The 20,776-nt window shown below is 46.0% G+C and overlaps 4 protein-coding genes across 4 annotated transcripts; 3 read left to right on the top strand and 1 right to left on the bottom strand.

Moving 5' to 3' along the window:
* Positions 1-228: 228 nt before the first annotated feature.
* Positions 229-2,601, bottom strand: LOC132256536 (nuclear pore complex protein Nup75). The gene is made up of 5 exons (XM_059753008.1): positions 2,479-2,601; positions 2,318-2,412; positions 836-2,255; positions 589-779; positions 229-530 (listed from the first exon to the last, which is right to left on the bottom strand). The coding sequence occupies exons 1-5, from the start codon at positions 2,500-2,502 to the stop codon at positions 251-253; spliced, it is 2,010 nt and encodes a 669-aa protein (XP_059608991.1). The 5' UTR covers positions 2,503-2,601; the 3' UTR covers positions 229-250.
* A 546-nt stretch (positions 2,602-3,147) lies between these two features.
* On the top strand, positions 3,148-9,496 carry LOC132256535 (terminal nucleotidyltransferase 4A). Its single transcript, XM_059753007.1, has 6 exons — positions 3,148-3,590; positions 6,033-6,211; positions 6,274-6,861; positions 6,997-7,517; positions 7,607-7,907; positions 8,080-9,496. The coding sequence occupies exons 1-6, from the start codon at positions 3,247-3,249 to the stop codon at positions 8,322-8,324; spliced, it is 2,178 nt and encodes a 725-aa protein (XP_059608990.1). The 5' UTR covers positions 3,148-3,246; the 3' UTR covers positions 8,325-9,496.
* A 492-nt stretch (positions 9,497-9,988) lies between these two features.
* On the top strand, positions 9,989-16,425 carry LOC132266026 (USP6 N-terminal-like protein). Its single transcript, XM_059766852.1, has 8 exons — positions 9,989-10,127; positions 10,888-11,191; positions 11,337-11,841; positions 11,901-12,046; positions 12,115-12,435; positions 12,530-12,677; positions 13,433-13,652; positions 14,074-16,425. The coding sequence occupies exons 2-8, from the start codon at positions 10,988-10,990 to the stop codon at positions 14,990-14,992; spliced, it is 2,463 nt and encodes an 820-aa protein (XP_059622835.1). The 5' UTR covers positions 9,989-10,127; positions 10,888-10,987; the 3' UTR covers positions 14,993-16,425.
* A 618-nt stretch (positions 16,426-17,043) lies between these two features.
* LOC132265640 (PHAF1 protein CG7083) lies at positions 17,044-19,900 on the top strand. The gene is made up of 5 exons (XM_059766380.1): positions 17,044-17,238; positions 17,479-17,561; positions 18,034-18,161; positions 18,225-18,938; positions 19,023-19,900. The coding sequence occupies exons 1-5, from the start codon at positions 17,166-17,168 to the stop codon at positions 19,342-19,344; spliced, it is 1,320 nt and encodes a 439-aa protein (XP_059622363.1). The 5' UTR covers positions 17,044-17,165; the 3' UTR covers positions 19,345-19,900.
* Positions 19,901-20,776: the final 876 nt, after the last annotated feature.

Below are 20,776 nucleotides of genomic sequence, written 5' to 3'. Positions count from 1 at the left end.
CTGCTCGCGAAGTATAAAAAAAAACGATAAATAATTCTAAATTTTGCATACAAGACAAGACAAGAGATAAGAAAAATGTGTACATAAGAAAAAAACACCCTCAATATTTATAATTCCTTCCGAAAGAGAGAGAGAGAAACACTTTTGCAGCACATTTCCTTTATTGAGGTTGACAAGAGAAACAAGGATTGGTGAAAAATCGTGAGAATAAAGGATGTGAAATTTGTAAATCGCCTTCGTTGCTTCTCATCTACAGAACTGTGTTCTCGATGATGAGCATCCGTGCGAGATTCCGCGCCGCCGCCATTCGCAGGAGTCTTATCAGCTGATCAATGTCCTCCAGGCGACTGTGATTCAGGATTGGCGTCCTCGATTCGCCACTGATGGCACTTGAGCTGCGCACCTTGTCGACAAGTGGCAGGAATTCCGCCTCCAAGTGATGAATGATCTGCGTGGTTTCCTTGGAGGGAATCTTCGGATCGCTGGACTCAAGCAGTGGAATTGTGTCGGCCAAGAGCGTCGGCCAGAAGCTGCAAAGGAAAGTGTTAGCGATTCCTGGCAGACTGTGTGGATGTCAAAAGGACTCACAATTCTGGCGTTATTCGCGAGTCCAGCAGATTTATCAGCAACTCAGCGGCTTGTGGGAATTCCTTGCGTTTGTAGAACTGCTGGAAGTCATAATATTTCACCAGGAAGACGAGGCGCGGTGACACAAACATCTTCTGGCCGATGTGCGCGAGGACGTCCGGACAGAGAATGACGCCGTGCTTGCAGTAGTGCTGAAAATCAGGAATTTCAGAGTACTTTGAGTCTTCCCGCGTTGGAAAATACTCACGTTCAGGATGATATCCGCGATGGAAGTGACGTAGATGTTGTCCTGCGAGCGCACTCCCCACATCAGGGCGCTTCCGTGATCGTCGCTGGCCAGATATCTGGCCGCGAGCACACGACAAACGTCCCTCTCGATCGACGACAGTCCTCTGGCCTTGGCCGCGGCCAGAATCTGCTCAGCGTCGTCGTCCGACGCGATGGGCAGACGCGAGAGGTGAATCTCAATGGCGCCCAGACCCTCGGGAGGACCGTGCTCGAGGTAGTCCAGGCCGAAGGGCCAGAACTCGCACTGACTCATCAGCGTGCAGCCGTACTCGAACAGCAGCGAGTCGCGCAGCTCACTGGCCACATTCTGCTGCTGCTCCACGAGCACCTCGAGCTGCCCGCACGCGTGCAGCAGATCCGCCAAGTGCGTGACGAACCACTTGTTGTCATAGATGTTCTGCACATCGTGCAGCACCTGGTGCATGTCGTTCTCCATCACGCTCAGGATCACGCGATCGAGTTGCTTCATCGGCATGGAGCTCGTCTGGCCATGCGCGGTCATCCAGCGCGTCAGCCACTGGCCGGCGAAGGTGCCGAGCTCGAAGAACTTGCACGTGGGCGTAGTGTAGAAGAGGAAGCCGGGCAGATATTCGTACCAACAGTTGGAGGACTTTGCCTGGTTGCTCCAAGTCGCCTCGTCGCCGATGGCCAGCAACACGAGCGTCTCCAGCTCTGGCTGCTCCATCAGGACACCCGTGGACAGCTTGGAGCGCGTGTCTGTGACCCAGTATTGCCACTGGGAGTGAAACTTCTGCACCGGAAGGCCGCCGTAGCTGTTGAACACCGGCATTGACTTGAGAATCTGCTCGGTGAGCTGGAAGTTGAGACTCTCCGCCGCAGAGTGGAGCTTCAGCAGAGCTCTGGCCACATCCACTTGACCCTGAAGGATGAGATCCCTCACAACATCCCAGTAGTCCTCGTGGGCGTCCGCCTCGCGGCCGTGGATGAGCAATTCCGTGGCCAAGCGCTCCGATTGCGGAATGTGAAAGCGAATCCACTCCAGCAGCTTCAGAACGATCATTCCCGATGCTGCGCGATCAATGAAGAGAATCTCACACAGATGCCAGATGCACTCTGTGTAGTACAGTTGAGTGATGAGGTTCTTGTGCCTCTCTATCAAGGTGTCATCGGAGCCTGAGGCTATGGCATCTTGGAGCTTCTCCAGGTAAGTTCTGACTGTGCTTCTGTACGACTGTGAGATCTTCACATAGTCCAGCTTCTGCTCGGTGGCTTTGAGAGAGCGCAGACTGCGGAAAATAGCACACGTCTCGCCCACAAAGTCCGCGAGAATGGGCTCAGAGAAGATGAATGGGAACTTGAGATGATGAATCCGGGTGTCTTCTTTGCAGGCAAATTTCGACACTTCATCCTTCGTATTGCTGCAAATCCAGACAACATATTAGACAGACCGATGAGAGTCAATCACAAGGGGGGCATTCACCTGAGCACCGGCCGGAAGGCTGTGACAGAGAGAATATCCGGAGAAGCCCACTGTCCCGTGATGCCGGCAGCTTTGCATTTGTCATCGAAAATAGTCTGCAAAGTCAATCGGTAAGTGCACAAATTCACTCTAAATCTGCTCACAACTCTACTGAGACTTACGTAAATGCACTCTGGTCCGTCCATTGGGAGGAAAAAGCCCAAAATTCGCCTGATAAATCTGGTGGTAAACAAACCAAACGCGGAAAGTCCAGAAAATTGTGGTTACATCCACTGACAGCATGTGAGACTGCTGTCAGCGCCAATCGGGACCGACGAACCGGGAATGCAACACTCCCGATTGCGAACGTTTCGCGAAGTGTGTGGTATGGAAAAGCGCTGCTGAAAGCACATATTTCCTGTGAAAAACTGAAGGAAAACTCCTCCAAATTGCACCCTGTTGTGTGTTGTGTGTGGTGCAGGTGGAGAAAAGTGCGGTGCTGCGCTGTGGGTGGCACAGATTGTCTGGAAAAGGAGACGTGAAAATTTCCCGTGGCGCGTGCGAGTGTGTGTGAACCGATTTTGGTGTTGTGTGCGTGCGTGTGTGTGTGTGTTGACGCGCTCCGTCGGATTCGCGTATAATTTGTGGGGCTGAAGAAGAGAGAAAAATCACTGTTTCCTGGACATTCTGCCCTCCTCTCGTCCCGAACAATGTTCATGCTGTTCCTGCACGAGCACTGAGACAGACTCTTCGTTGTCCCAATTGACAGAGAGTCTGCAGAGGCGAGAGCGTGAGCGAGAGAGAAGATAACCTTTTCCTCCCGTGGCTGTCACTCCTTGTGGGCTGATGAGAACCGCTGCTGGGGCGCTTTAGAACTCGGACACCAAGCAGACCAGCCCAACCACCTGACACCCACACATCCCGGCATCCCTGAGCCGCCACCCCACTCGATGGATCCCGCCGTGGCGTGGTTTCAGGAGGAACAGGACGGCCCAGCGAAGCGCATCTGGCAGCAAATCTGGGACACATTCTCGGAAATGGACGGGAATGCGGCGGCGGTGAGTGCTCTGATTGAGCGTCAGCAGTCCAAGGAGCCCCACGAGTCCAACGGCTCCACCACTGGGGCCACGCTGGAGCGCAACTACTACAATCCGTCGCGCAGGAAAGCCGGCAGCCAGCTGGACAACAAGGCCAGCACGTACAACATGAACAAATTCCATGAGAGACTCGTGGGAAAGCACGGCGGATGCCCGTGGCGCCCCCACAAATTCACCTACGAGCGCGGTGTCACCGGGTAAGGAAACTCTCTCATCTCGCTTCCTTTGCGCGCACAATGTAAATATCTTTGGGGTCAATGAGTTCAAATCTCCTCAACAATAATCGCTTTTTATCACGGTTTGTGAAAGGGAAATAAGCAAATGTTTTTTTCTTTAATGATTCTTGGACTTGTTTTCACTGTGGAAATTGGGGAATTTCTGCAAAAATGTCTTCTTGATAATCACTTGCAATCTTGAGATTTTTTGTAAGTCAAAAACACCTTCTTTTGCCTCAAAAAAGCTCATAATTGTTCAGAATTTGTCAAATTCAATCTTGAATTGTTTCTCAAAGTCTTTTTGATTCAAGACACTGCAAAAGCAGAAGAATTGAGCAGAACAAAGGCAGAAGATGATTGCCTTCCAGACATTCCACATAAATCAAGATTGGTCAAAACTCAAAGTTGATTTGTCGAAATGCTCAATGATTTCATGACAACAGCTTTTCCTTCTCTAATTAACTCGGAAGTTGAGGAAATCATTGTTCTCTCTCTCTCTCTGTTCGTGAATTTCAATGTCAATTCTCGATGTTGAATGAAAAAAAAAAAGTAATTTTCTCTGCACATTGTGGATTAATTTCTTTCTTTGTACTCTCAATTTTTCTCTCCTGATTCATTCTTAAGAGAAAGAGAAGAAAAAAACATGGAAATTCATGCATTCTGTTGAATGAAAAGGAATGTTTCATATATTTTTTAATATACTCACTATTCTCTCCTTATTTGTGAGATGAGTTGAGTTGCAAGAGAGAGAAAAATCACGATAAGCACTAAAGAAAGACAGTTGTGAATTAATTTAAACTGTAATTGGTGAAAATCGCCTTGAGTTTCGTTATAAGCGCTTTTTTTCTTTTACTGTGAAGTGCTCAGAGAGAGAGAGAGAGAGAGAGAGAGAGAGAGAGAGAGAGAGAGAGAGAGAAAGAATAAAATATTTGTTAATATTGTAATAAATTAATGGATGAAATAGAGAAGATTGCGATTTTCTATTTCTCCTCCACACTCACTTTTTGCCTATTTTCTTTCACACTGTGAATTTTCACTGTGCAAACAGTGAAAGAAAGAATGAAAAATGGCTGAGACAAAGAGGAATTCCAATCTTGGAGACGCGAATAGTGGAATCAATAGAGAAAAGTGTGTGCATTTGCTTGTGAATTTCCTTGCGTTGACCATTCGCGCTCACATTTCTTGTGTACTTCTTTTTCGTTGTGACCTCGACATTAAAACATATAAATATCGCGCCTGTTATGTGCTTCACGGACGAAAGGCAAAAAGCAAGAGAGAGAGAGAGAGAGGAGGAGAAGTAGGAAAAAAAGAAGGTGGAAGTGTGAGAAAGAGAGCAAAATTTGTGCTCTTCAATTAATATTTCTGTATGTAAAAGTTAATTGAATATATCGGATTCTTGCGGGTGTTGCGCAATTTTTGTGCAATCCGCCAAACAGAGACGGCAACAATGATTGAGTGAACGACGAGAGTTGTTGTGTGCGTTCAGTGATCGCCACATAATTTTTGTTGGTCAAAAAGCTGAGTGATAATGAATTTCCTCCATTCATTTCTCGCGCCTTCACTTTGCACGCTCTCAAAAGTCAATGTTTAATCGCCCAGTGAGGTGCTGGAGTGGGGTGGGGGGAGGACGGCGAGAGAATACAGTGAAATTTGGATGGAAGTCAGTCAGAGAGAGGATCGCGCATTTAACTTGCGCACTCAGGCTTTTGCAGCTCGTGGGAAATGCTCTCGGTTGACTGATGAAGCAACAAGTTATATACTTGTTGATGGACGAGAGACTCGAGCAAGACTTCCTGGCTTTCGTGTGTAATTACACCGGAGATTTGGGGAGTTTTCCGCGAAGAGGGAGAAACAGACATCTCGACTGAAGTGTATTGAATGATAGAAGACAGACGAAAGTTAGTCAATTGACCGGAAAATGTCTAAAATAGATTTGCAGAGGGAATTAATGGGCGGAGCTAAGAAGTGGGCGTGGCTTCTATTTGATTTCCTAACTTTTGCTTCATTTCTCGAAGTTTATCAAGCATTTTCTTTGCATAAATTTGATTTCCAGAAGCTTTCTTTTCAATATTATTATTTAATTGTCGTCTAACGAATAGTGTCTATATTTATAAAATATCTTGTTTGCAGGAAAAGCAAATTGATGTGGAAAAAAAAGAGTGAAGTGTGTTTAGAGAAAACTTCAACTCAAAAAGTCTCTGTGTGTCAGAGAAGAGTATTTATTTTTCCTTTCGTCAAAGGCACATAATTCACTTTCCTCTCCTCATGCTTGGGGCTCAATAAATTCTCACCCCGGCGTTATCAATCGATACTGTGTTGATGCGTGGCAAATATTTTGCACAAACATGCCTTCGGGGCAGGAAGAGGAGTTTATTGAATTCCGTGATACTAATGCACTTGTCACTCTTCCTCTTTCTTTTGCAGCCTCCATCAGGAGATTGAGCATTTCTACTCGCACATGATTCCCACATCCACCGAACACGCGCTCAGAGTTGACGTGGTGACGAAGATTGAGTGTGTTGTGCTGAGTTTATGGCCGACAGCACAAGTTGAGGTCTTCGGATCATTCCGGACGGGACTGTATTTGCCAACAAGTGATATTGGTGAGGAGATGAGGGTGATTTTTGCTGATAAACTGGCTAAGAATGAATTGCAACGTTTGCAGATCTCGTTGTAATTGGACGATGGGATAAGTTGCCGCTGAGGACGCTTGAGACAGAGTTGACGAATCGTCGCATTGCCGAGCCGATGTCACTGCGTGTGCTGGACAAGGCATCGGTGCCCATAATAAAGTTAACAGATCGCGAGAGTCAGGTGAAGGTGGACATTTCGTTCAACATGCAGAGTGGTGTGCAATCGGCGGAATTGATAAAGAGCTACAAGAGAAAGTATCCGGTGCTGTCGAAGCTTGTGCTCGTTCTCAAGCAATTCCTCCTGCAGCGTGACCTCAATGAGGTGTTCACCGGTGGCATTTCATCCTACTCACTGATACTCATGTGCATCAGCTTCCTTCAGCTGCATCCGCGTCAGAATATCCGCGAGAAGGCGGACTTGGGTGTTCTTCTGCTGGAATTTCTCGAGTTGTACGGCAGAAAGTTCAATTACATGAAGACTGGGATTAGTATTAAGAATGGCGGGCGTTACATACCGAAGGAGGAGCTGCAGAAGGAGATGGTGGATGGCCACAGACCCAGTTTGCTCTGCATTGAGGATCCACTGACGGCTGGCAATGACATTGGGAGGTCTTCATATGGTGAGTGTGTCAAGCTCAGGGCGTTTGTGTGGAACATTGAAGTTGCTTTTTCTACTTAGTGCACTCGTGCAAGAAGCGTGACAAATTGCCACTTTACACACGGTGTATTTCTCTTTCCTCTCTCTCTCTCTGCAGGTGCTCTTCAGGTGAAACAGGCCTTTGAGTATGCCTACATCGTGCTGGCACAGGCCGTTTCGCCACTCAACACAGAACTCAACGATTGCTCGCGCAACAGCATTCTGGGCAGGATAATTCGCGTGACTGACGAAGTGGTGGACTATCGTGAGTGGGTGCAGAAGACATTTGAGTCGCGTCTGATGCTGTCGCAGCCGTCGTCGCCGTCGCTGCAAGTGGGCGGCGGCAATCTGGCGAGACGGCGCGGCAGCATTTCCAGCCTGGAGACGTCGGAGGAGAGCATGGACAGCTACGCGGACAGCAATTCAGCATCGAGAGACGTGTCGCCGACATCTGTCACGCACACGCATCAGCAGCAGCCGTTCCTCGTGCACCAGCCGACAGTCGTGCAGGAGGATGTGCCGACGGAGAGCACGCCGGGGAATCTCATGGCGAGACAGCAAATCATTGTACCTGCCCCATATCATGTGCACGCACAGATGCAGCGGACGTCGCAAGTGCCGCAGAACAACGGTGTCATTGTGAGTTGAGACGATGATGATAAATGGGGTGAAAGAGTGGGGAGGGATTCTTCAGAGGGGGTGAAAATGATATGACTGTGCATGCGCAGATGGAGGAGATGCTGAGCGTACGGAGCAGTGCGTCGCCCAGTCAGCCCAACATGCCCGTGGTGCTGCCCGTGACGATGGTCCAGCCACCGCCGGCGGTGACGTATCCGCAGATGTACATCAACAGCCGCCTCACGAACGCCCGGAGTGGCGGCGAGCTGGCGGCTCACGGCGGATTGCCGCAGCAACTGCAGCAAGGGCAGCCGCAGTCCGGCGGTCGGCAGGTGTCCAAGCCGCGTCGCAACAGCATCCTCACGCGAGCCGTCGCAGAAGCCGCCGCTTCCACGTCCATGGCGAAGACTGGTGAGTGCGTGTCACGCATCGTCTGGGAGCCACAAGATCGGGCTTGATTGGCTTTTTGATGGCATCGTGTTGACGGTGTGGAAAATCGTCACACTGAGTTTCAACTGGGCGGGGCTTTCGAGTGGGCGGAGCCTGACTCACTGCTGTATTTCTTCTCTTTCTGTCTTTGCAGTTGAGAACGACTCGTCGTCGAGTGGCGGCACGTATGCGGATAAATCCGGCGGCAGCAGCAATGGCAGCCAGAAGGATCACGGTTCGCAAGTGATGCACCACAAGGCGTCCGCGGCGGTGCAGCGCAAGAATCCGAAGCGCAAGAAGATGCCGGGAGAGAAGCAAAAGGAGCGCGGGTGCAGCAGCAGTGCGAGCAGCAGCAGCAGCCACCAGAGTGCCAAGGAGTCGCCCATTGTGAGCCGATGATGGAGATCGCAACACGACGGCGAGCAGAGAAGGGAAAAGAAGGCCGACCACGATGACTATGAGGTGATGATGAAGTGGCCAGGAGATAAGCACTTTGTGGGCATTGTCTGATGATTGAGTGTTCTCCGGACTTTTCTGTTTTTTGCTGTCGTGCTTGCGATTTTACGGACGTTGTTGTGATTGTGTTGAAGAAAGGAAAGAGAGAGCGAGAGAGTAAGGAAGAGGAGAGAAAGCTGCTGCAGTGATGATTATTGTGAGAGGGCAGAAGGAATCCTCGGAGTTTTGATGCGTAACAACCACTGATTATCTGATGAAAATACTTTTTGATCCACGCGCAGAGGACTTGCGGTTAGAGTTTAGAGATGAATTGATAACTTATTGATAACACTGTGTTCGTTAGGCATTAGAAGGGGACAAACAAGAGGGAGAAAGAGAGAGAGAGAGAGAAAAGCGTGTAATTATTGCGAGGAAAAGCACACGAAGAGAAGAGAAAAAATTGTAATATTTACCTATACTAGAATATTTCTTTTCATTTTCTAAAAAAAAACAAAAAAAAACAAATCAAACTATCGTAGTGTAAAAAAACATGAATAATTGTATTTACCACTTAGTTTTAACCTCTCTTAAGGCTTCCACAGTCCACGCGCCATAGAATCTACTATAATTATATTTTAACCCAGGTTTAATTTTAAGGCAAAAATACTTGTTACGCGCTATATATATATATATATATTTAGGTTTCTATTCTGTACGGGTTCTGAAGGGGCGAAGAGAGAAATAATAAGCAATGCAATGGAATGAGTGGATTTTTGGGAGAAAAGCTCGACGAATGAAGACACAAGAACGAGACAATGAAAGCAAAACAATCATTTAATAGGGTCGATTAAGGGAGGAAGTAGAGAGAAAAGGGGAGAAAAAAAATTGTAATTGGTGTGAAACGGATTTAATTTTAGCGATAAAGTTGCTCGCGGGAGTGTGAGATTTTAATTTATCCACCTCTAAGTGTTGTATAATTTTCAAATTAGAAGAATGTGAGAGAGAATTTTTTGTACTAAGATTCCAAATGAATTTATATATAGAGGGAGGTGGAGCTCTTTTGCTGTTGTAAATTGTTAAATGTTCTTTTTCTTTTGAAGTTAGATGGCAAATGTGAAAAGAGAGAGAGAGAGAGAGAGAGAGGAGAAAGAAATAGCGTTATTCTAACAAGAGACGATGATGATGATTAATATCACAAGAATCACTATTACAAAGAGCAAATATATATAAAAACAAAAAAATAACATTTTTAAAAACGGGAAATAACACAAACAATGATTATTATTAATAAATTGCAAAATGATGATAACAAAAAAAACATAAAGTACAGATGAAAAAGTAATAAATAATCACTAGATAATTGAGATGATGAGACAGATATAGAGGTTAATTTTAGAGATGAAATGTAATAATCAAGTCATTTTTCAGTACAAAGGAAATATTTATTGTAAAAAGGAATGAAAAAAAGGATGTAAATAAAGTGCGAAAGGCAGTTTTGCCACAAAAAAAAAACACACGATGCTGTGAGTTTTCGCGCCCCTGTGCAATGCTGTCAGTGTGGCGCTGTCGTCGCTACAACGCCTCCACACGGCATTTCTCCGCAAACTCGTTCACATTTGACATTTCGCGTGAGTTTTTTTTTGCTCGTGCTGGAGAAATTTACAATTGCAAACAATTTACGAGGTGTCGTGGGGTTTCGCCTGATTTCCTGCGTGACAGCCAGTCGAAGTGGGACGCGCGTGAGTGACGCGTGAGTGCACGAGAGCGGTGAGTGAGTGTGCCAGTGGAAATTGCCACGAAAGGCCCGTGGGGCGCTCCTTCGTGAACGGCAAATCGTGCTCTAAAACCCATTAACGGGGGTTTAATGCTTCCGCACAAAGTGGCATTAACTGTTTTTCATTAGGCAATCTCGCGGGAGACTCGATGGATTGAGATTCGGCGAGTGAAAGTCTCTCAAAGGGGGAGTGCAGAGAACAGTGTGTCCGGAAAAGGGGAGATTTTCCTCGAGGATTGCGAAAAGGAGATTGTTGCAGTTTTTCTTCCATTGATTTTTCCTGTGTTTCCCAGGAAATTTGCCTTATTTGCAAGCAACCCAGTTGACTCAGTGTTTGATTGTCGTCTTTTCACCCTTTTCGCTTACCAATCAGCGACCTTGCAATGCGAGTGTCCCGAATGATCCTTTTTTTTTAGCCAAGACACCCAAAACACACCTGCGAAACGTCAAAATTTCAGCTGAAAAGAGGCCCTCCCCCACTCATTTCTCGGTATTTTTATTCGCGGCTAATCATGCGTGTAAATCAATGAGACACTCACCTCGATAAACAGTGCGATGAGCTTAAAAAGCATCATGTGCGATTAGATACTTTCCAACTGAGTCGTAAATCAAAATTCTCGGCTCGTGCTGACCATGCAACTCATATTCCAATTCTACTCCCCTCAAAAGACTGGTTTTTTTCTTCTTCTCCTCCTCCATCGCTGAAGAAGCGCGCTCCTGTATTTTCTCTTTCGCTTTCCATCTCTTCTCCAGTTTTCACACTCAACGCCAGTCTCGTGGGAAAGGCGAGAGAGCATCACGCGAGCGGCGCAGCATGTAAAATGGTTGGGATGTCCAAGTGAAGTGGCCGGAAATGGCGTCCAGTGGCGGCAAGAGCAATACTGATGAGGAGGCGCTCGTGGCGCGAGCCAATGAGGAGCGCGAGAAGCTCTTCCAGCGCTACGAGCGCGGTCGAGAGCCCGGAGCTGAGATTGATCCGTGGGAGGATCCGGGATTCGAGGTTTACCACCAGACAGATCGCTATGGATTCATTCACGATCGCCGTCTGCCGCAGAAGGTGAGCAAATCTATGATTTTACGATGAGGAGACAGAAAGGCCTATTGAGAGGGCCTATTTTGGATGAGTATTTAGCCTGGACACCTTTTGTAGTAGTGAAATAGTAGCGGTACTGTAATGGATTGGGTGTGTGGTGACTTTCCAGGTGAATCCCAATGAGGCAAAGGCGCGCGCCATTGAGCTGGAGCGCGTGAAGAAGTGGCTGAAGATGCTGAACAAGTGGAATAGCCGTGAGACGGGCGAGAAGCTGCACAGTCGCGTGTACAAGGGCATTCCGGACAAGCTGCGGTCGCGTGTGTGGGTGAAGCTGCTGAATTTGGAGCAGGTGATGGCGGAGCAGAAGGATGTGTACAAGAATATGCTGCGCCTGGCGAGGCAGTGCTCAACGGAGGCGCGTCAGATTGATTCGGACGTGAACAGGCAGTTCAGGGAGCATCTCTTCTACCGCGAGCGGTACAGCATAAAGCAGCAGAGCCTGTTCAACGTCCTCACGGCGTACAGCATGTACAACATGGAGGTGGGCTACTGTCAGGGCATGTCGGGTCTGGCGGGTGTGCTGCTCATGTACATGGACGAGGAGGAGGCGTTCTGGGCGCTGAGTGTGCTGCTGGCGGACAAGAAGTACGCCATGCACGGTCTGTACATTGAAGGTGAGTGAGAGAGATGTTCTTCTCTGCTGTGATTTCTCATCCTAAATCCTTCTCCATAGGATTCCCAAAGTTGACACGCTTCCTGGCGCATCATGACAAGATCATCGCGAAGTTTCTTCCAAAGGTCAAGAAGCACTTTGATCAGTTCAACCTTGACTCCATTCTTTACTCTCTCAAGTGGTTCTTTGTCATCTTCGTCGAGCGAGTGAGTGTGATTTGGCGAGACGCAAAATGTGTTTGGCATTTAGTGTGAAATTCCGCCTTGTTGCACAGATTCCCTTCAGTCTCTGCTTGCGCGTGTGGGACATCTATCTGCTGGATGGTGAGAAGGTGGTGACGGGAATGGCGTACACAATTCTGCGACTGCACAAGAGCAAGATCCTGAAGCTGAAGGACATGGACTTGATTGTGCAGTACTTGCAGGTGCAGCTGCACACGGACTTTGGCTATGACGATGACAATGCCATCAAGACGCTGGAGCACTGCATGGAGGAGCTGAAGAAGAGCAAGATGGAGCTTCCGCCACCGCCGGGACCCAATGAATTGCCAAAGCGTCCATTCGGCGAATTCCGCGAGCCGAGCATCGAGTCAAAGGTTTGGAGCGGAAAAATGCAATTTTCTCTGTATCCTTTTCGACACAGGCTATTCTTAGAGAGAAGAAACATTGTGTGTGTGTGTGTATTTGCAGATTGGCAGACGGAAGTCAATCTTCTCAGACACTGAGCGGGAAGTGACGGACAATGTGATTTTGCGGCGTGAGTTGACACAGCAGGAAATTGCGGAATCGCGCCTGTCTGAGGGTGCGATTGGTGGATCAAATAGTCAATTAAATACCGGTAAGTGCACTCACAATCCTCAATTACAGCATGCACTCTATTCCCTTTAATCACTTTTCTCTTTTCTCTTCTGCAACTCTTTCTCTCTTCCTCGACTCTGTTAGGCAACAGTAGTTTGTCACTAGCAACCTTCCACTTGTCCCAAAAGAGCCTCCTCACGCTTCCCAGCACCAAAAGTCTCACGTCACTCGACGATAGTAGCTTAAGTGACTCTTTCTGTATTGTTGAAAGTACAAGACTTTGATTGGTGTTGATATTTCCTCCCTCTTTTTTATAGTATTGCCTCGTGTTTGTGTATGAAAAAAAAAAGCACCAAAAGAGTGATAAGAAAAGAAAGAAAATCCTGGGTGAATATCTCTTAAAGTGTAGTTTTCTTTTCTTTAACATGTTAAACTCTTTAATTGCCTCTTGTATTTTCAACAATATAGTATAATTAACATTTTTTTTCTCTCTTCGTTGGTGTTGGTGGAATTTTTATAGGTGATTTTATGAGCAGAAAATTTGCATGAAATTCTCAGTTTCTTTTGCGGTTTGTTTTCTTTTTTTTTCTTATTCTGTGGCTTTTGCATAAAGTTAAAGTCACTTGAGAAGAGGGGTTCTTTTGCATGGCATGACAAGCAAATTTGGATGATTTTTCCATCAGGTTGGTGTGTTTTTGCCTCTCTTTCTAATAACTTCTTCAGCCTTTTGGCTGCATTTTGTCTTCCCTGCTTTTCTTTGTCTTTAACACCACTAATCGCGGTGTTTTTGTGCAGTTCACGTGGCTGAATCGGAGGATGGCGGATCACTGGGTTTGGGCAGCTCGAGGAAATCCCTGGCAGACACTTCAGTGACTTCCACAGCGGATTTGAGCATCTTCTCGGGTGGTCAGAGATCTCATCAGGCATTCGACATTTACCACCATCAGGACGACACACAAAGTCTACACACCGAAGGCGGTGGCATCGTTGAGGATGAGGACGAAAGCAGTCCTGGGTGAGTTAGAATAAACACACTCCTTTTCGCCTCCCACGCGGCAAAAAGTTCACAAACTTGACTTCTCGAGGGCGTGAATAAATAATTTTGTGGTAAATTATTTGATTAAGGGCTGTTTTTTTGTGATTTATCAATCAATTTATTAGTCAAAGTGTGAATGCTCAATTAATATTCTTATTGTGGATTTGCTCTCGTGTCACTTGAGGACTTAAAGTGAGAAAGATTTAAGTAAAAATCGCTGCGCTTAATTAACTATACACAAAATAATAATATGGAATAATCTACAATTCCACTGAGTAAAGAAGTAATGGGATTTTCATGCTTTGTTGCCCAAAATTCAACATTGTACTCTCAATTCCATCGCGTCCGCTATCCAGAATACGCTCGTGGATCAGTCTTCTGACGCTCTTCCCGTTCGCAGGTCTGGCTTCTGCTCGCTCAGCATCGTGGGACGCACGCCCTCGTCCATGATGATCACGCCGACGCCACGCGCCATCTCGCCGCAGGACATTGTGCGGATCTACGTGCCGCCGCCGCCGCCGGAGGAGGTGAACGGCGGCGGCGTGCAGCTGCCGGGCACGGTGGCGGAGGTGCACAGGAAGAGGGACTCAGTGGTGTCCGGCGAAGTGACGCCGATCAGGAACTCAGCGCTGTACAGGTCGGAGGAGGAGTTGGCGCAGACGCTGCGCGAGATCGAGAACGGGCGCCACTCGTCGTCGTCGTCGCGGCGGGGCAGCATGAGCCGGAAGTCGCCGTCGTCGGCGCTGGAGTCAGAGTTTGTGATTGAGTGCAGCCACATGAAGGCGAAGGAGAGGGGCGCGGTGGTGGCCAATGGGCAGCGCGCCATGACGTCGTTCGAGGAGTTGGCCAGGAAGGAGCAGGAGCGACAGCGGGTGATCGTGGGCATTGACAATCGCATGTCGCGCAGTGAGAACAGCCACGTGCGACCGGCGTCGGATGAGGAGGAGTTCAGCTACAGCTACTTCTCGTCGCGCCCCAAGGATGACAGATTCGCGAGTGACTGCAATATTCAGTACAGAGCGCTGCCGTCGTCGTCCAGCATCGAGTACAAGTCCCTGCATCAGCGCCTGCAGCCGCTGGGCGCCGATGATGACGAGGAGGAGGACGACGACAGGCAGAAAAAGTCATCGGATGACAGCTCTTCTAGTCCCAAGTCGCTGCTCGCGACGCCAGTCAATGAGATGGTGCCTCTGCTGATGGCCGGATCGCCGCCGAACGACCAGAGGAACGCGTACGAGTATCCGCTGAAGCACAGAAGCCACCATGGCGCCCCGGAGGCCAACAAGATCCGCATCACGATCCAGCAGAAGCAGAATTGAGGCCGGCCGAGTGACCAGGTGAGCAGCTCTCCTTGTGGCGTGTTTCGCGCACTCTTAGCTCTCGGCATTCATTGAACCGTCGAGCGAGAATGGGGCTCAAAGTCACGCCTCCGTGACATGATGTTGTTGAGAATTTCGTATTGCACAATTTAACGAGAGGAGAAAGAGAGGATTTTTGATTTTGGATTCTAAATTCATAGAATTAATATATTGAGAAGTCAAAGGAAAACACAAACTGTGGTCATTAATAATAATGCTGTGCTGATATTGAAATTGAATTCAATAGGAGAGAATCTCAATCCAACTTAAAGATCAAGGATTACTAAATTGGTTTGTGTCTTGAATATCAAGATTTCAAAATATCGCCATTAAATCGAAGTTGGCATTATTCATGACAGATGTTTTGACTTCAGAATATTGTTTTTCACTTTAATTGTGCAATTACTGTATTTTTTTTTGGTAGGAAAGAAAGAAAGCAATTTATTTATTTATCCAAAGACGCGAGAAAACAAAAAAAAAGAAACATTTCCATCGACGTTCAATGAAGAATTCTTCTTGACAAGAGAGAGAATCAGAAATTCACGCAAGCGCGCGCAACACACACAAGATGTGAAGAAGAACATTCCAGAAGGTGTTTTTTGAGAAATTCTCTTTGTAGTGTGTAATTAACAATTTTAGATACTCCAAAGCAATTAGAATTGGTCCAATTTTTGTATTTTATGTGTTCAAAGAGCAGAATTTAGGCGCAAGCGCGGAAGAAGATTGGAATTTGTGCAGAGAAGAATAAGAAGAATCTTGTTTGAAATATTTTTACCTCAAGTGAAAATGGACAATTTGTTTAATTGATAAGCGATATGAAAATAAAATGGAATCTCACACATGTTTTTTTTTTGAACTTTGTATTAATGTCGCAACCAAAATGAGTATTTGTCTTTATATTTTTTAACTATTAAGAATTCACCAAATGAAAAACACTGAAGATGAAATAACGTTGGAACATTGAAGATAATCTTGTAAGAAAAATAAGTGAAACATAATAGCAAAATGGGTAGAAAATCACATGATTATATCAAAGTTTAGTGTTAGGGAAAAAAAATGTAAAGATATTAAGTCTCCTCTTAGAAGTAGAAAGCATCTCTGTAGTTCTTTTATTTTCTTTCTAATTTTCATCCCTTTTTTCTGTGAAAAAAAATAAAGCAACAAGAAGATACTTTTTCACATGCGCCACTATTTTTCTTTTCTTTTGTCTTGTATAAAAAGAAAGGACACTTTTCTTGTAAAATGTAAATAAATTGTGTGGAAGACTTTCAAGTCACACTTCGATGGTGTTAATTCACCCAAAATCCATCCATTGAAGCACTCTCTCTCTGAACATAAGTTTTCTCTCTAAATGCATAGAAAAAGAAGAAAAAAAAAACTACGAGATAAAGAGTTGAGAAAGAAGAAGAGATGACAAAATCACGCCAGACAATATTTGAATAAAGTAGAAAAATGATAGCAAAGTGTGGGAAAAATCAGTCACAAAACCAGTGATGGTAAAATATATGAAAAGAGTAATAAAAAAAAGGGAAATTGTGTGAGAGAAATAAGAGGCAAAGAGTTTAAAGGAAAACTTGTTGATGAAAAATCTCTCAATAATGTATATTTTCAGTGTTCTCTTCGATGTAAACTAAAAAAAAGTATTTGAGCGCAAGAGGGAGAAAATAATGTTGAAGGAATGTTGTAAAATTCTTGTAAAAAAAAACACCCACTAACACTCACTAAGGCTAGAAGATTCAAGTGAAGAAATAATACTATTTGACAAAAATGAAGCAAGAAATTTAAATTGTAAAATTTTAGGCCTATTAAAAAGCTATTTAATGCAATTTCTCTGTCGTTTGTTTTTGCTAATGAATCCTAAATGAATTTGTGGCGGCAATTGAAGAAGCTCACTCACAGAGGTCTCGCTAAGCACTCTGGCTTTTGGTCGTTACGCAGGTTGAATTTGATGGGTGGTGTGAAGTTGCCCACGAACGTGCTGTCAATGGCATCAGCTGATTTGACGCAGCCAGCTGTCACGAATCAACAACAAAGAAACTGCTTGAGTGAATGCGAAGTAAGGAAAACTGCGTAAAAACTGTGCAAAAAGTGTTTGTGAGGTGAAAATCATCTCTTTTCGCGTTAGATTAGAAGAATGCTCGACCTTGAGGTGGTTCCTGAGAGATCCCTGAGTGATCTGAGTGAGAAACAATGGGAATTTATTTTGGGTGAGTGTCCAAAAGTCAAGGGAAAAATCATCTCAGGGATTTTTCTTTCTCTCTCACTCGAATGTCGCCCTGAGCATTGTGTAGAAAAAAAAGCCCTCTCCCACTGAGACGCATCGAGGGCAGCGAGACGGTGGAACATGAGTGGAGAGGAGCTTCTCAATATCAATTTTCTACGGATATTCTGGGGAAAATGTAATTCAGCAGCAATTAATGGTGCCCTTTTGTCTGCCACTCCCACAGGAATGCACTTCTCTCAGGCCGTGGGCATCATCCAGTCCCAAGTTGGCGTGATAAAGGGCGTCCAAGTGCTCTATTCAGACACGGTGAGTGCCCAGGAAAGCGTCTTTCTCTTTGTCTGCGACTCCCTTTCGTCTGCTATTTCGCAACACTTCCCTATCAGAGTTTAATAACTCGCTGACTTGTTTACAAACATCGCCCAAGAGACACTCTGTCGACGGACACTCCGTGTGAATGTCGCACGAGAGTGACCTTGATGTGTATTTATTTATATCTGTCCACGGATTGAGTGCAGAATATTTCGGAGGATGAATTTTTAATTAATTTCTGAATATTTAGAGAAATCTTTGAATATTGCACTGAATGTGGAAATTAATTTTGAATTAATTAAAAATATCTTTTATGTTATTTGTCCTAAGAATGTCAGTTATATTTCGTTCGGATTGTCGCATGATTGCCATAATTGGATCCAATTGGCTTACAATTGTCCAGAAATGTCCTATAGGATTTTCATGCGGTTCAAGTTTGTAGAAATAATGATTCCTCCTTGGTTTGCAGAATCCTCTCGGGGTGGACATTGTGATAAACTTGCCGCAAGACGGAATAAGGCTGATTTTCGATCCTGTCGTGCAGCGTCTCAAAATAATCGAAGTGTTCAACATGAAGCTGGTCAAGTTGAAGTACTGGTGAGTGTTTCTGGGCCGCGCCCTGTGCGCCTGGATGTCTCTGACAGTGTGTTGTCTTCGCAGTGGTTTGCCGTTCAACTCGCCCGAAGTGGCGCCGTCGATTGAGCAGATCGAGCACTCGTTCGGGGCGACGCATCCGGGTGTGTACGATGCCGCCAAGCAGCTGTTCGCGCTGCACTTCCGCGGCCTGAGCTTCTACTTTCCGGTGGACAGCAAGCTGCAGCCCGGATATGCGCACGGACTGGGCTCGCTGCACTTTCCCAACGGCGCCTCGCCCGTTGTCTCCAAGATGGCCATCTACTGCGGCGGCAGCGTGCTGGAGGCGCGCGCGCCCGCCATGCCGCTGTCCTGCTACAGCCAGCAACTCTATCTGGAGTCCGCGGCGGTGCTGAGGAACGCCGCGGGCACGAAGGGGCTGCGCCTGCAGCTGTACACGGAGGGCAATGGGCGTGCACTGGAGCCCAGGAAGCAGTGTGTGACGCGCGAGATCCTCTTCGGCGACAGCTGCCAGGACGTGGCGAGCAATCTGGGTGCGCCGAACAGGGTGTTCTTCAAGAGTGAGGACAAGATGAGGATTCACGCGCCCAGCGCCAATCGCCAATCGCAGGCCAAGCGCAGTGACTTCTTCTTCAACTACTTCACGCTGGGCATCGACGTGCTGTTCGACGCGCGCACGCAGCGCTGCAAGAAGATCATCATGCACACCAACTTCCCGGGACATTACAACTTCAACATGTACCACCGATGCGAGTTCCAGCTGCAGCTGCCGGCGGACAAGTAAGTAGAACAGGCTGTCTGCGATGCAGCAGGGAGAATCTCTATGATCTCCGTGGAATGTCTTGGAAACAACTCTCTTTGCAGGTCACCCGACGAGGAGACTTCCAGCGCGGTGAGCATTTCGGCGTACACCAAGTGGGACTCCATCAGCACGCGTCTGGAGCCGTCGGAGCGGCCGGTGGTGCTGCACCGTGCCGGCTCCACCAACACGGCGAATCCCTTCGGCTCGACGTTCTGCTACGGCTACCAGGACATCATCTTCGAGGTGATGCCGAACAGCTACATCGCCTCGGTGACGCTGTACGCGGCGACTGCCTTTCCCAAGATCTGGCCGCCGCCGCTCTCCTGCCAGCAGGCCGTCAATCCCGGCCGGACGCGCAAGCACGACGTGAAGGTGGCGGCTTGACGGCACACGTGCGACCGGCGGCCGGCCAGCATCATTGCCGAGGAGCAGTGATGCGCCGTTGTCTTCACACCCAGGCTAAGCAGCAAATGTTCATCCCCGAATCACTCTCAAAAGTCCCCCCAATTGCTCGATCTCTTTTGTGTTATTGCCCCGTGAAAAAGAAAGAAAAACCATAAATAAATGGTAGAAATATATGTAGGACGAATTGGAACTCTGAGGCGCGCAATTAGCAACTAATCAAACTCGTGGCCGATTGAAATAAATGCTCCGTGTTGATTGTGGTTAACATAGGAATGCAATAGTTGAATTATTTTATTGAAATAGAATGTAAAAAAAAATGCCCAAAATAGTGCGTATTGAGAAGAGGAGAAGAAGATGAAGAAAAAAAACTGTTATCCATTTTCTGAGAGGCATCATTTCTAACACATTCTGCATATTATTGAATACTGTTCACTAGACATTTTTCATGTAATTCGTAAGGAGTGTGCAAAGCTCTGTAATGATGCATTGTAACTTTATGCGCGTATCTGAAATAAATGTGATTTTAAAATGTAAATCATTGTCTTTCACTTGATTCATTCAAACAGGTGACAAAAAAAATAGTCCAAGGGGGAGATAATATGCTTTGTACACTACTTTCTGACATTTCCACAGATTCTATGCAGAATCTTCAACACTTCAGACACTTCTGAATGCTTTTAAGGCATTTTCCATCGCTTTTTAGTCTCTTAATCTAGATTTTTCATAGTTTTTACATTGTATGAACTGATCTCAATGTCTCAGAAAATGCTTAGAACATTTCTGACCAAATTGTAAGGTTGTGAATGAAGTTTAAAAATTATCTTTGGACTAATTTTAATCCTTTTGAATCTGAAAATGAGTAAATATTGCGAATATCACAATGTTTTAACTGGATAATGAGGTTGAATTTGCCAATTTTAAGCACAAACCGCAGAAATAACTAAGCAAAGAGACATTCTTCTAGACTGAAATGATATTATTTGAGGTTATGGTTGATTTTAAAGCATTATTTTCAATCAATATGAAGTTTTAATTGCACAAAAATGCTCAATTCTGATGAGAAAAAGAGAAATATTCTTTACTTGAATATTAATTCAAGTAATATGCGTATTTCATCAATCACATAACCTTAAAAAAAAGCAATATAATTGAATTTCATAGGCAAAATAATTTAGAAAATGCCTGAATTTGTTGAAATGGACTCTTCTGCAATGCAAATATTCTAAATATTTTACCACTTCTAATTCCTAACACTTCCTCAAAAGCTGTACACCACTTCCGGCCGTAATATCTGCCCCTTGGGAAAGACCGGTAATTTTCAACCCTTCATTTGGATCTTCTAGATCACAAAGAGTTTTTTTTTTAATCTATTTTCTGTACAGAATTTAATTTCTTTTGTACAATTATTTTA

The sequence above is a fragment of the Phlebotomus argentipes genome, unplaced genomic scaffold (assembly GCF_947086385.1).
Source record: "Phlebotomus argentipes unplaced genomic scaffold, Phlebotomus argentipes genome assembly contig_5, whole genome shotgun sequence".
NCBI classification, from domain to species: domain Eukaryota; kingdom Metazoa; phylum Arthropoda; class Insecta; order Diptera; family Psychodidae; genus Phlebotomus; species Phlebotomus argentipes.
This window is presented reverse-complemented; position numbering and strand designations above follow the sequence as displayed.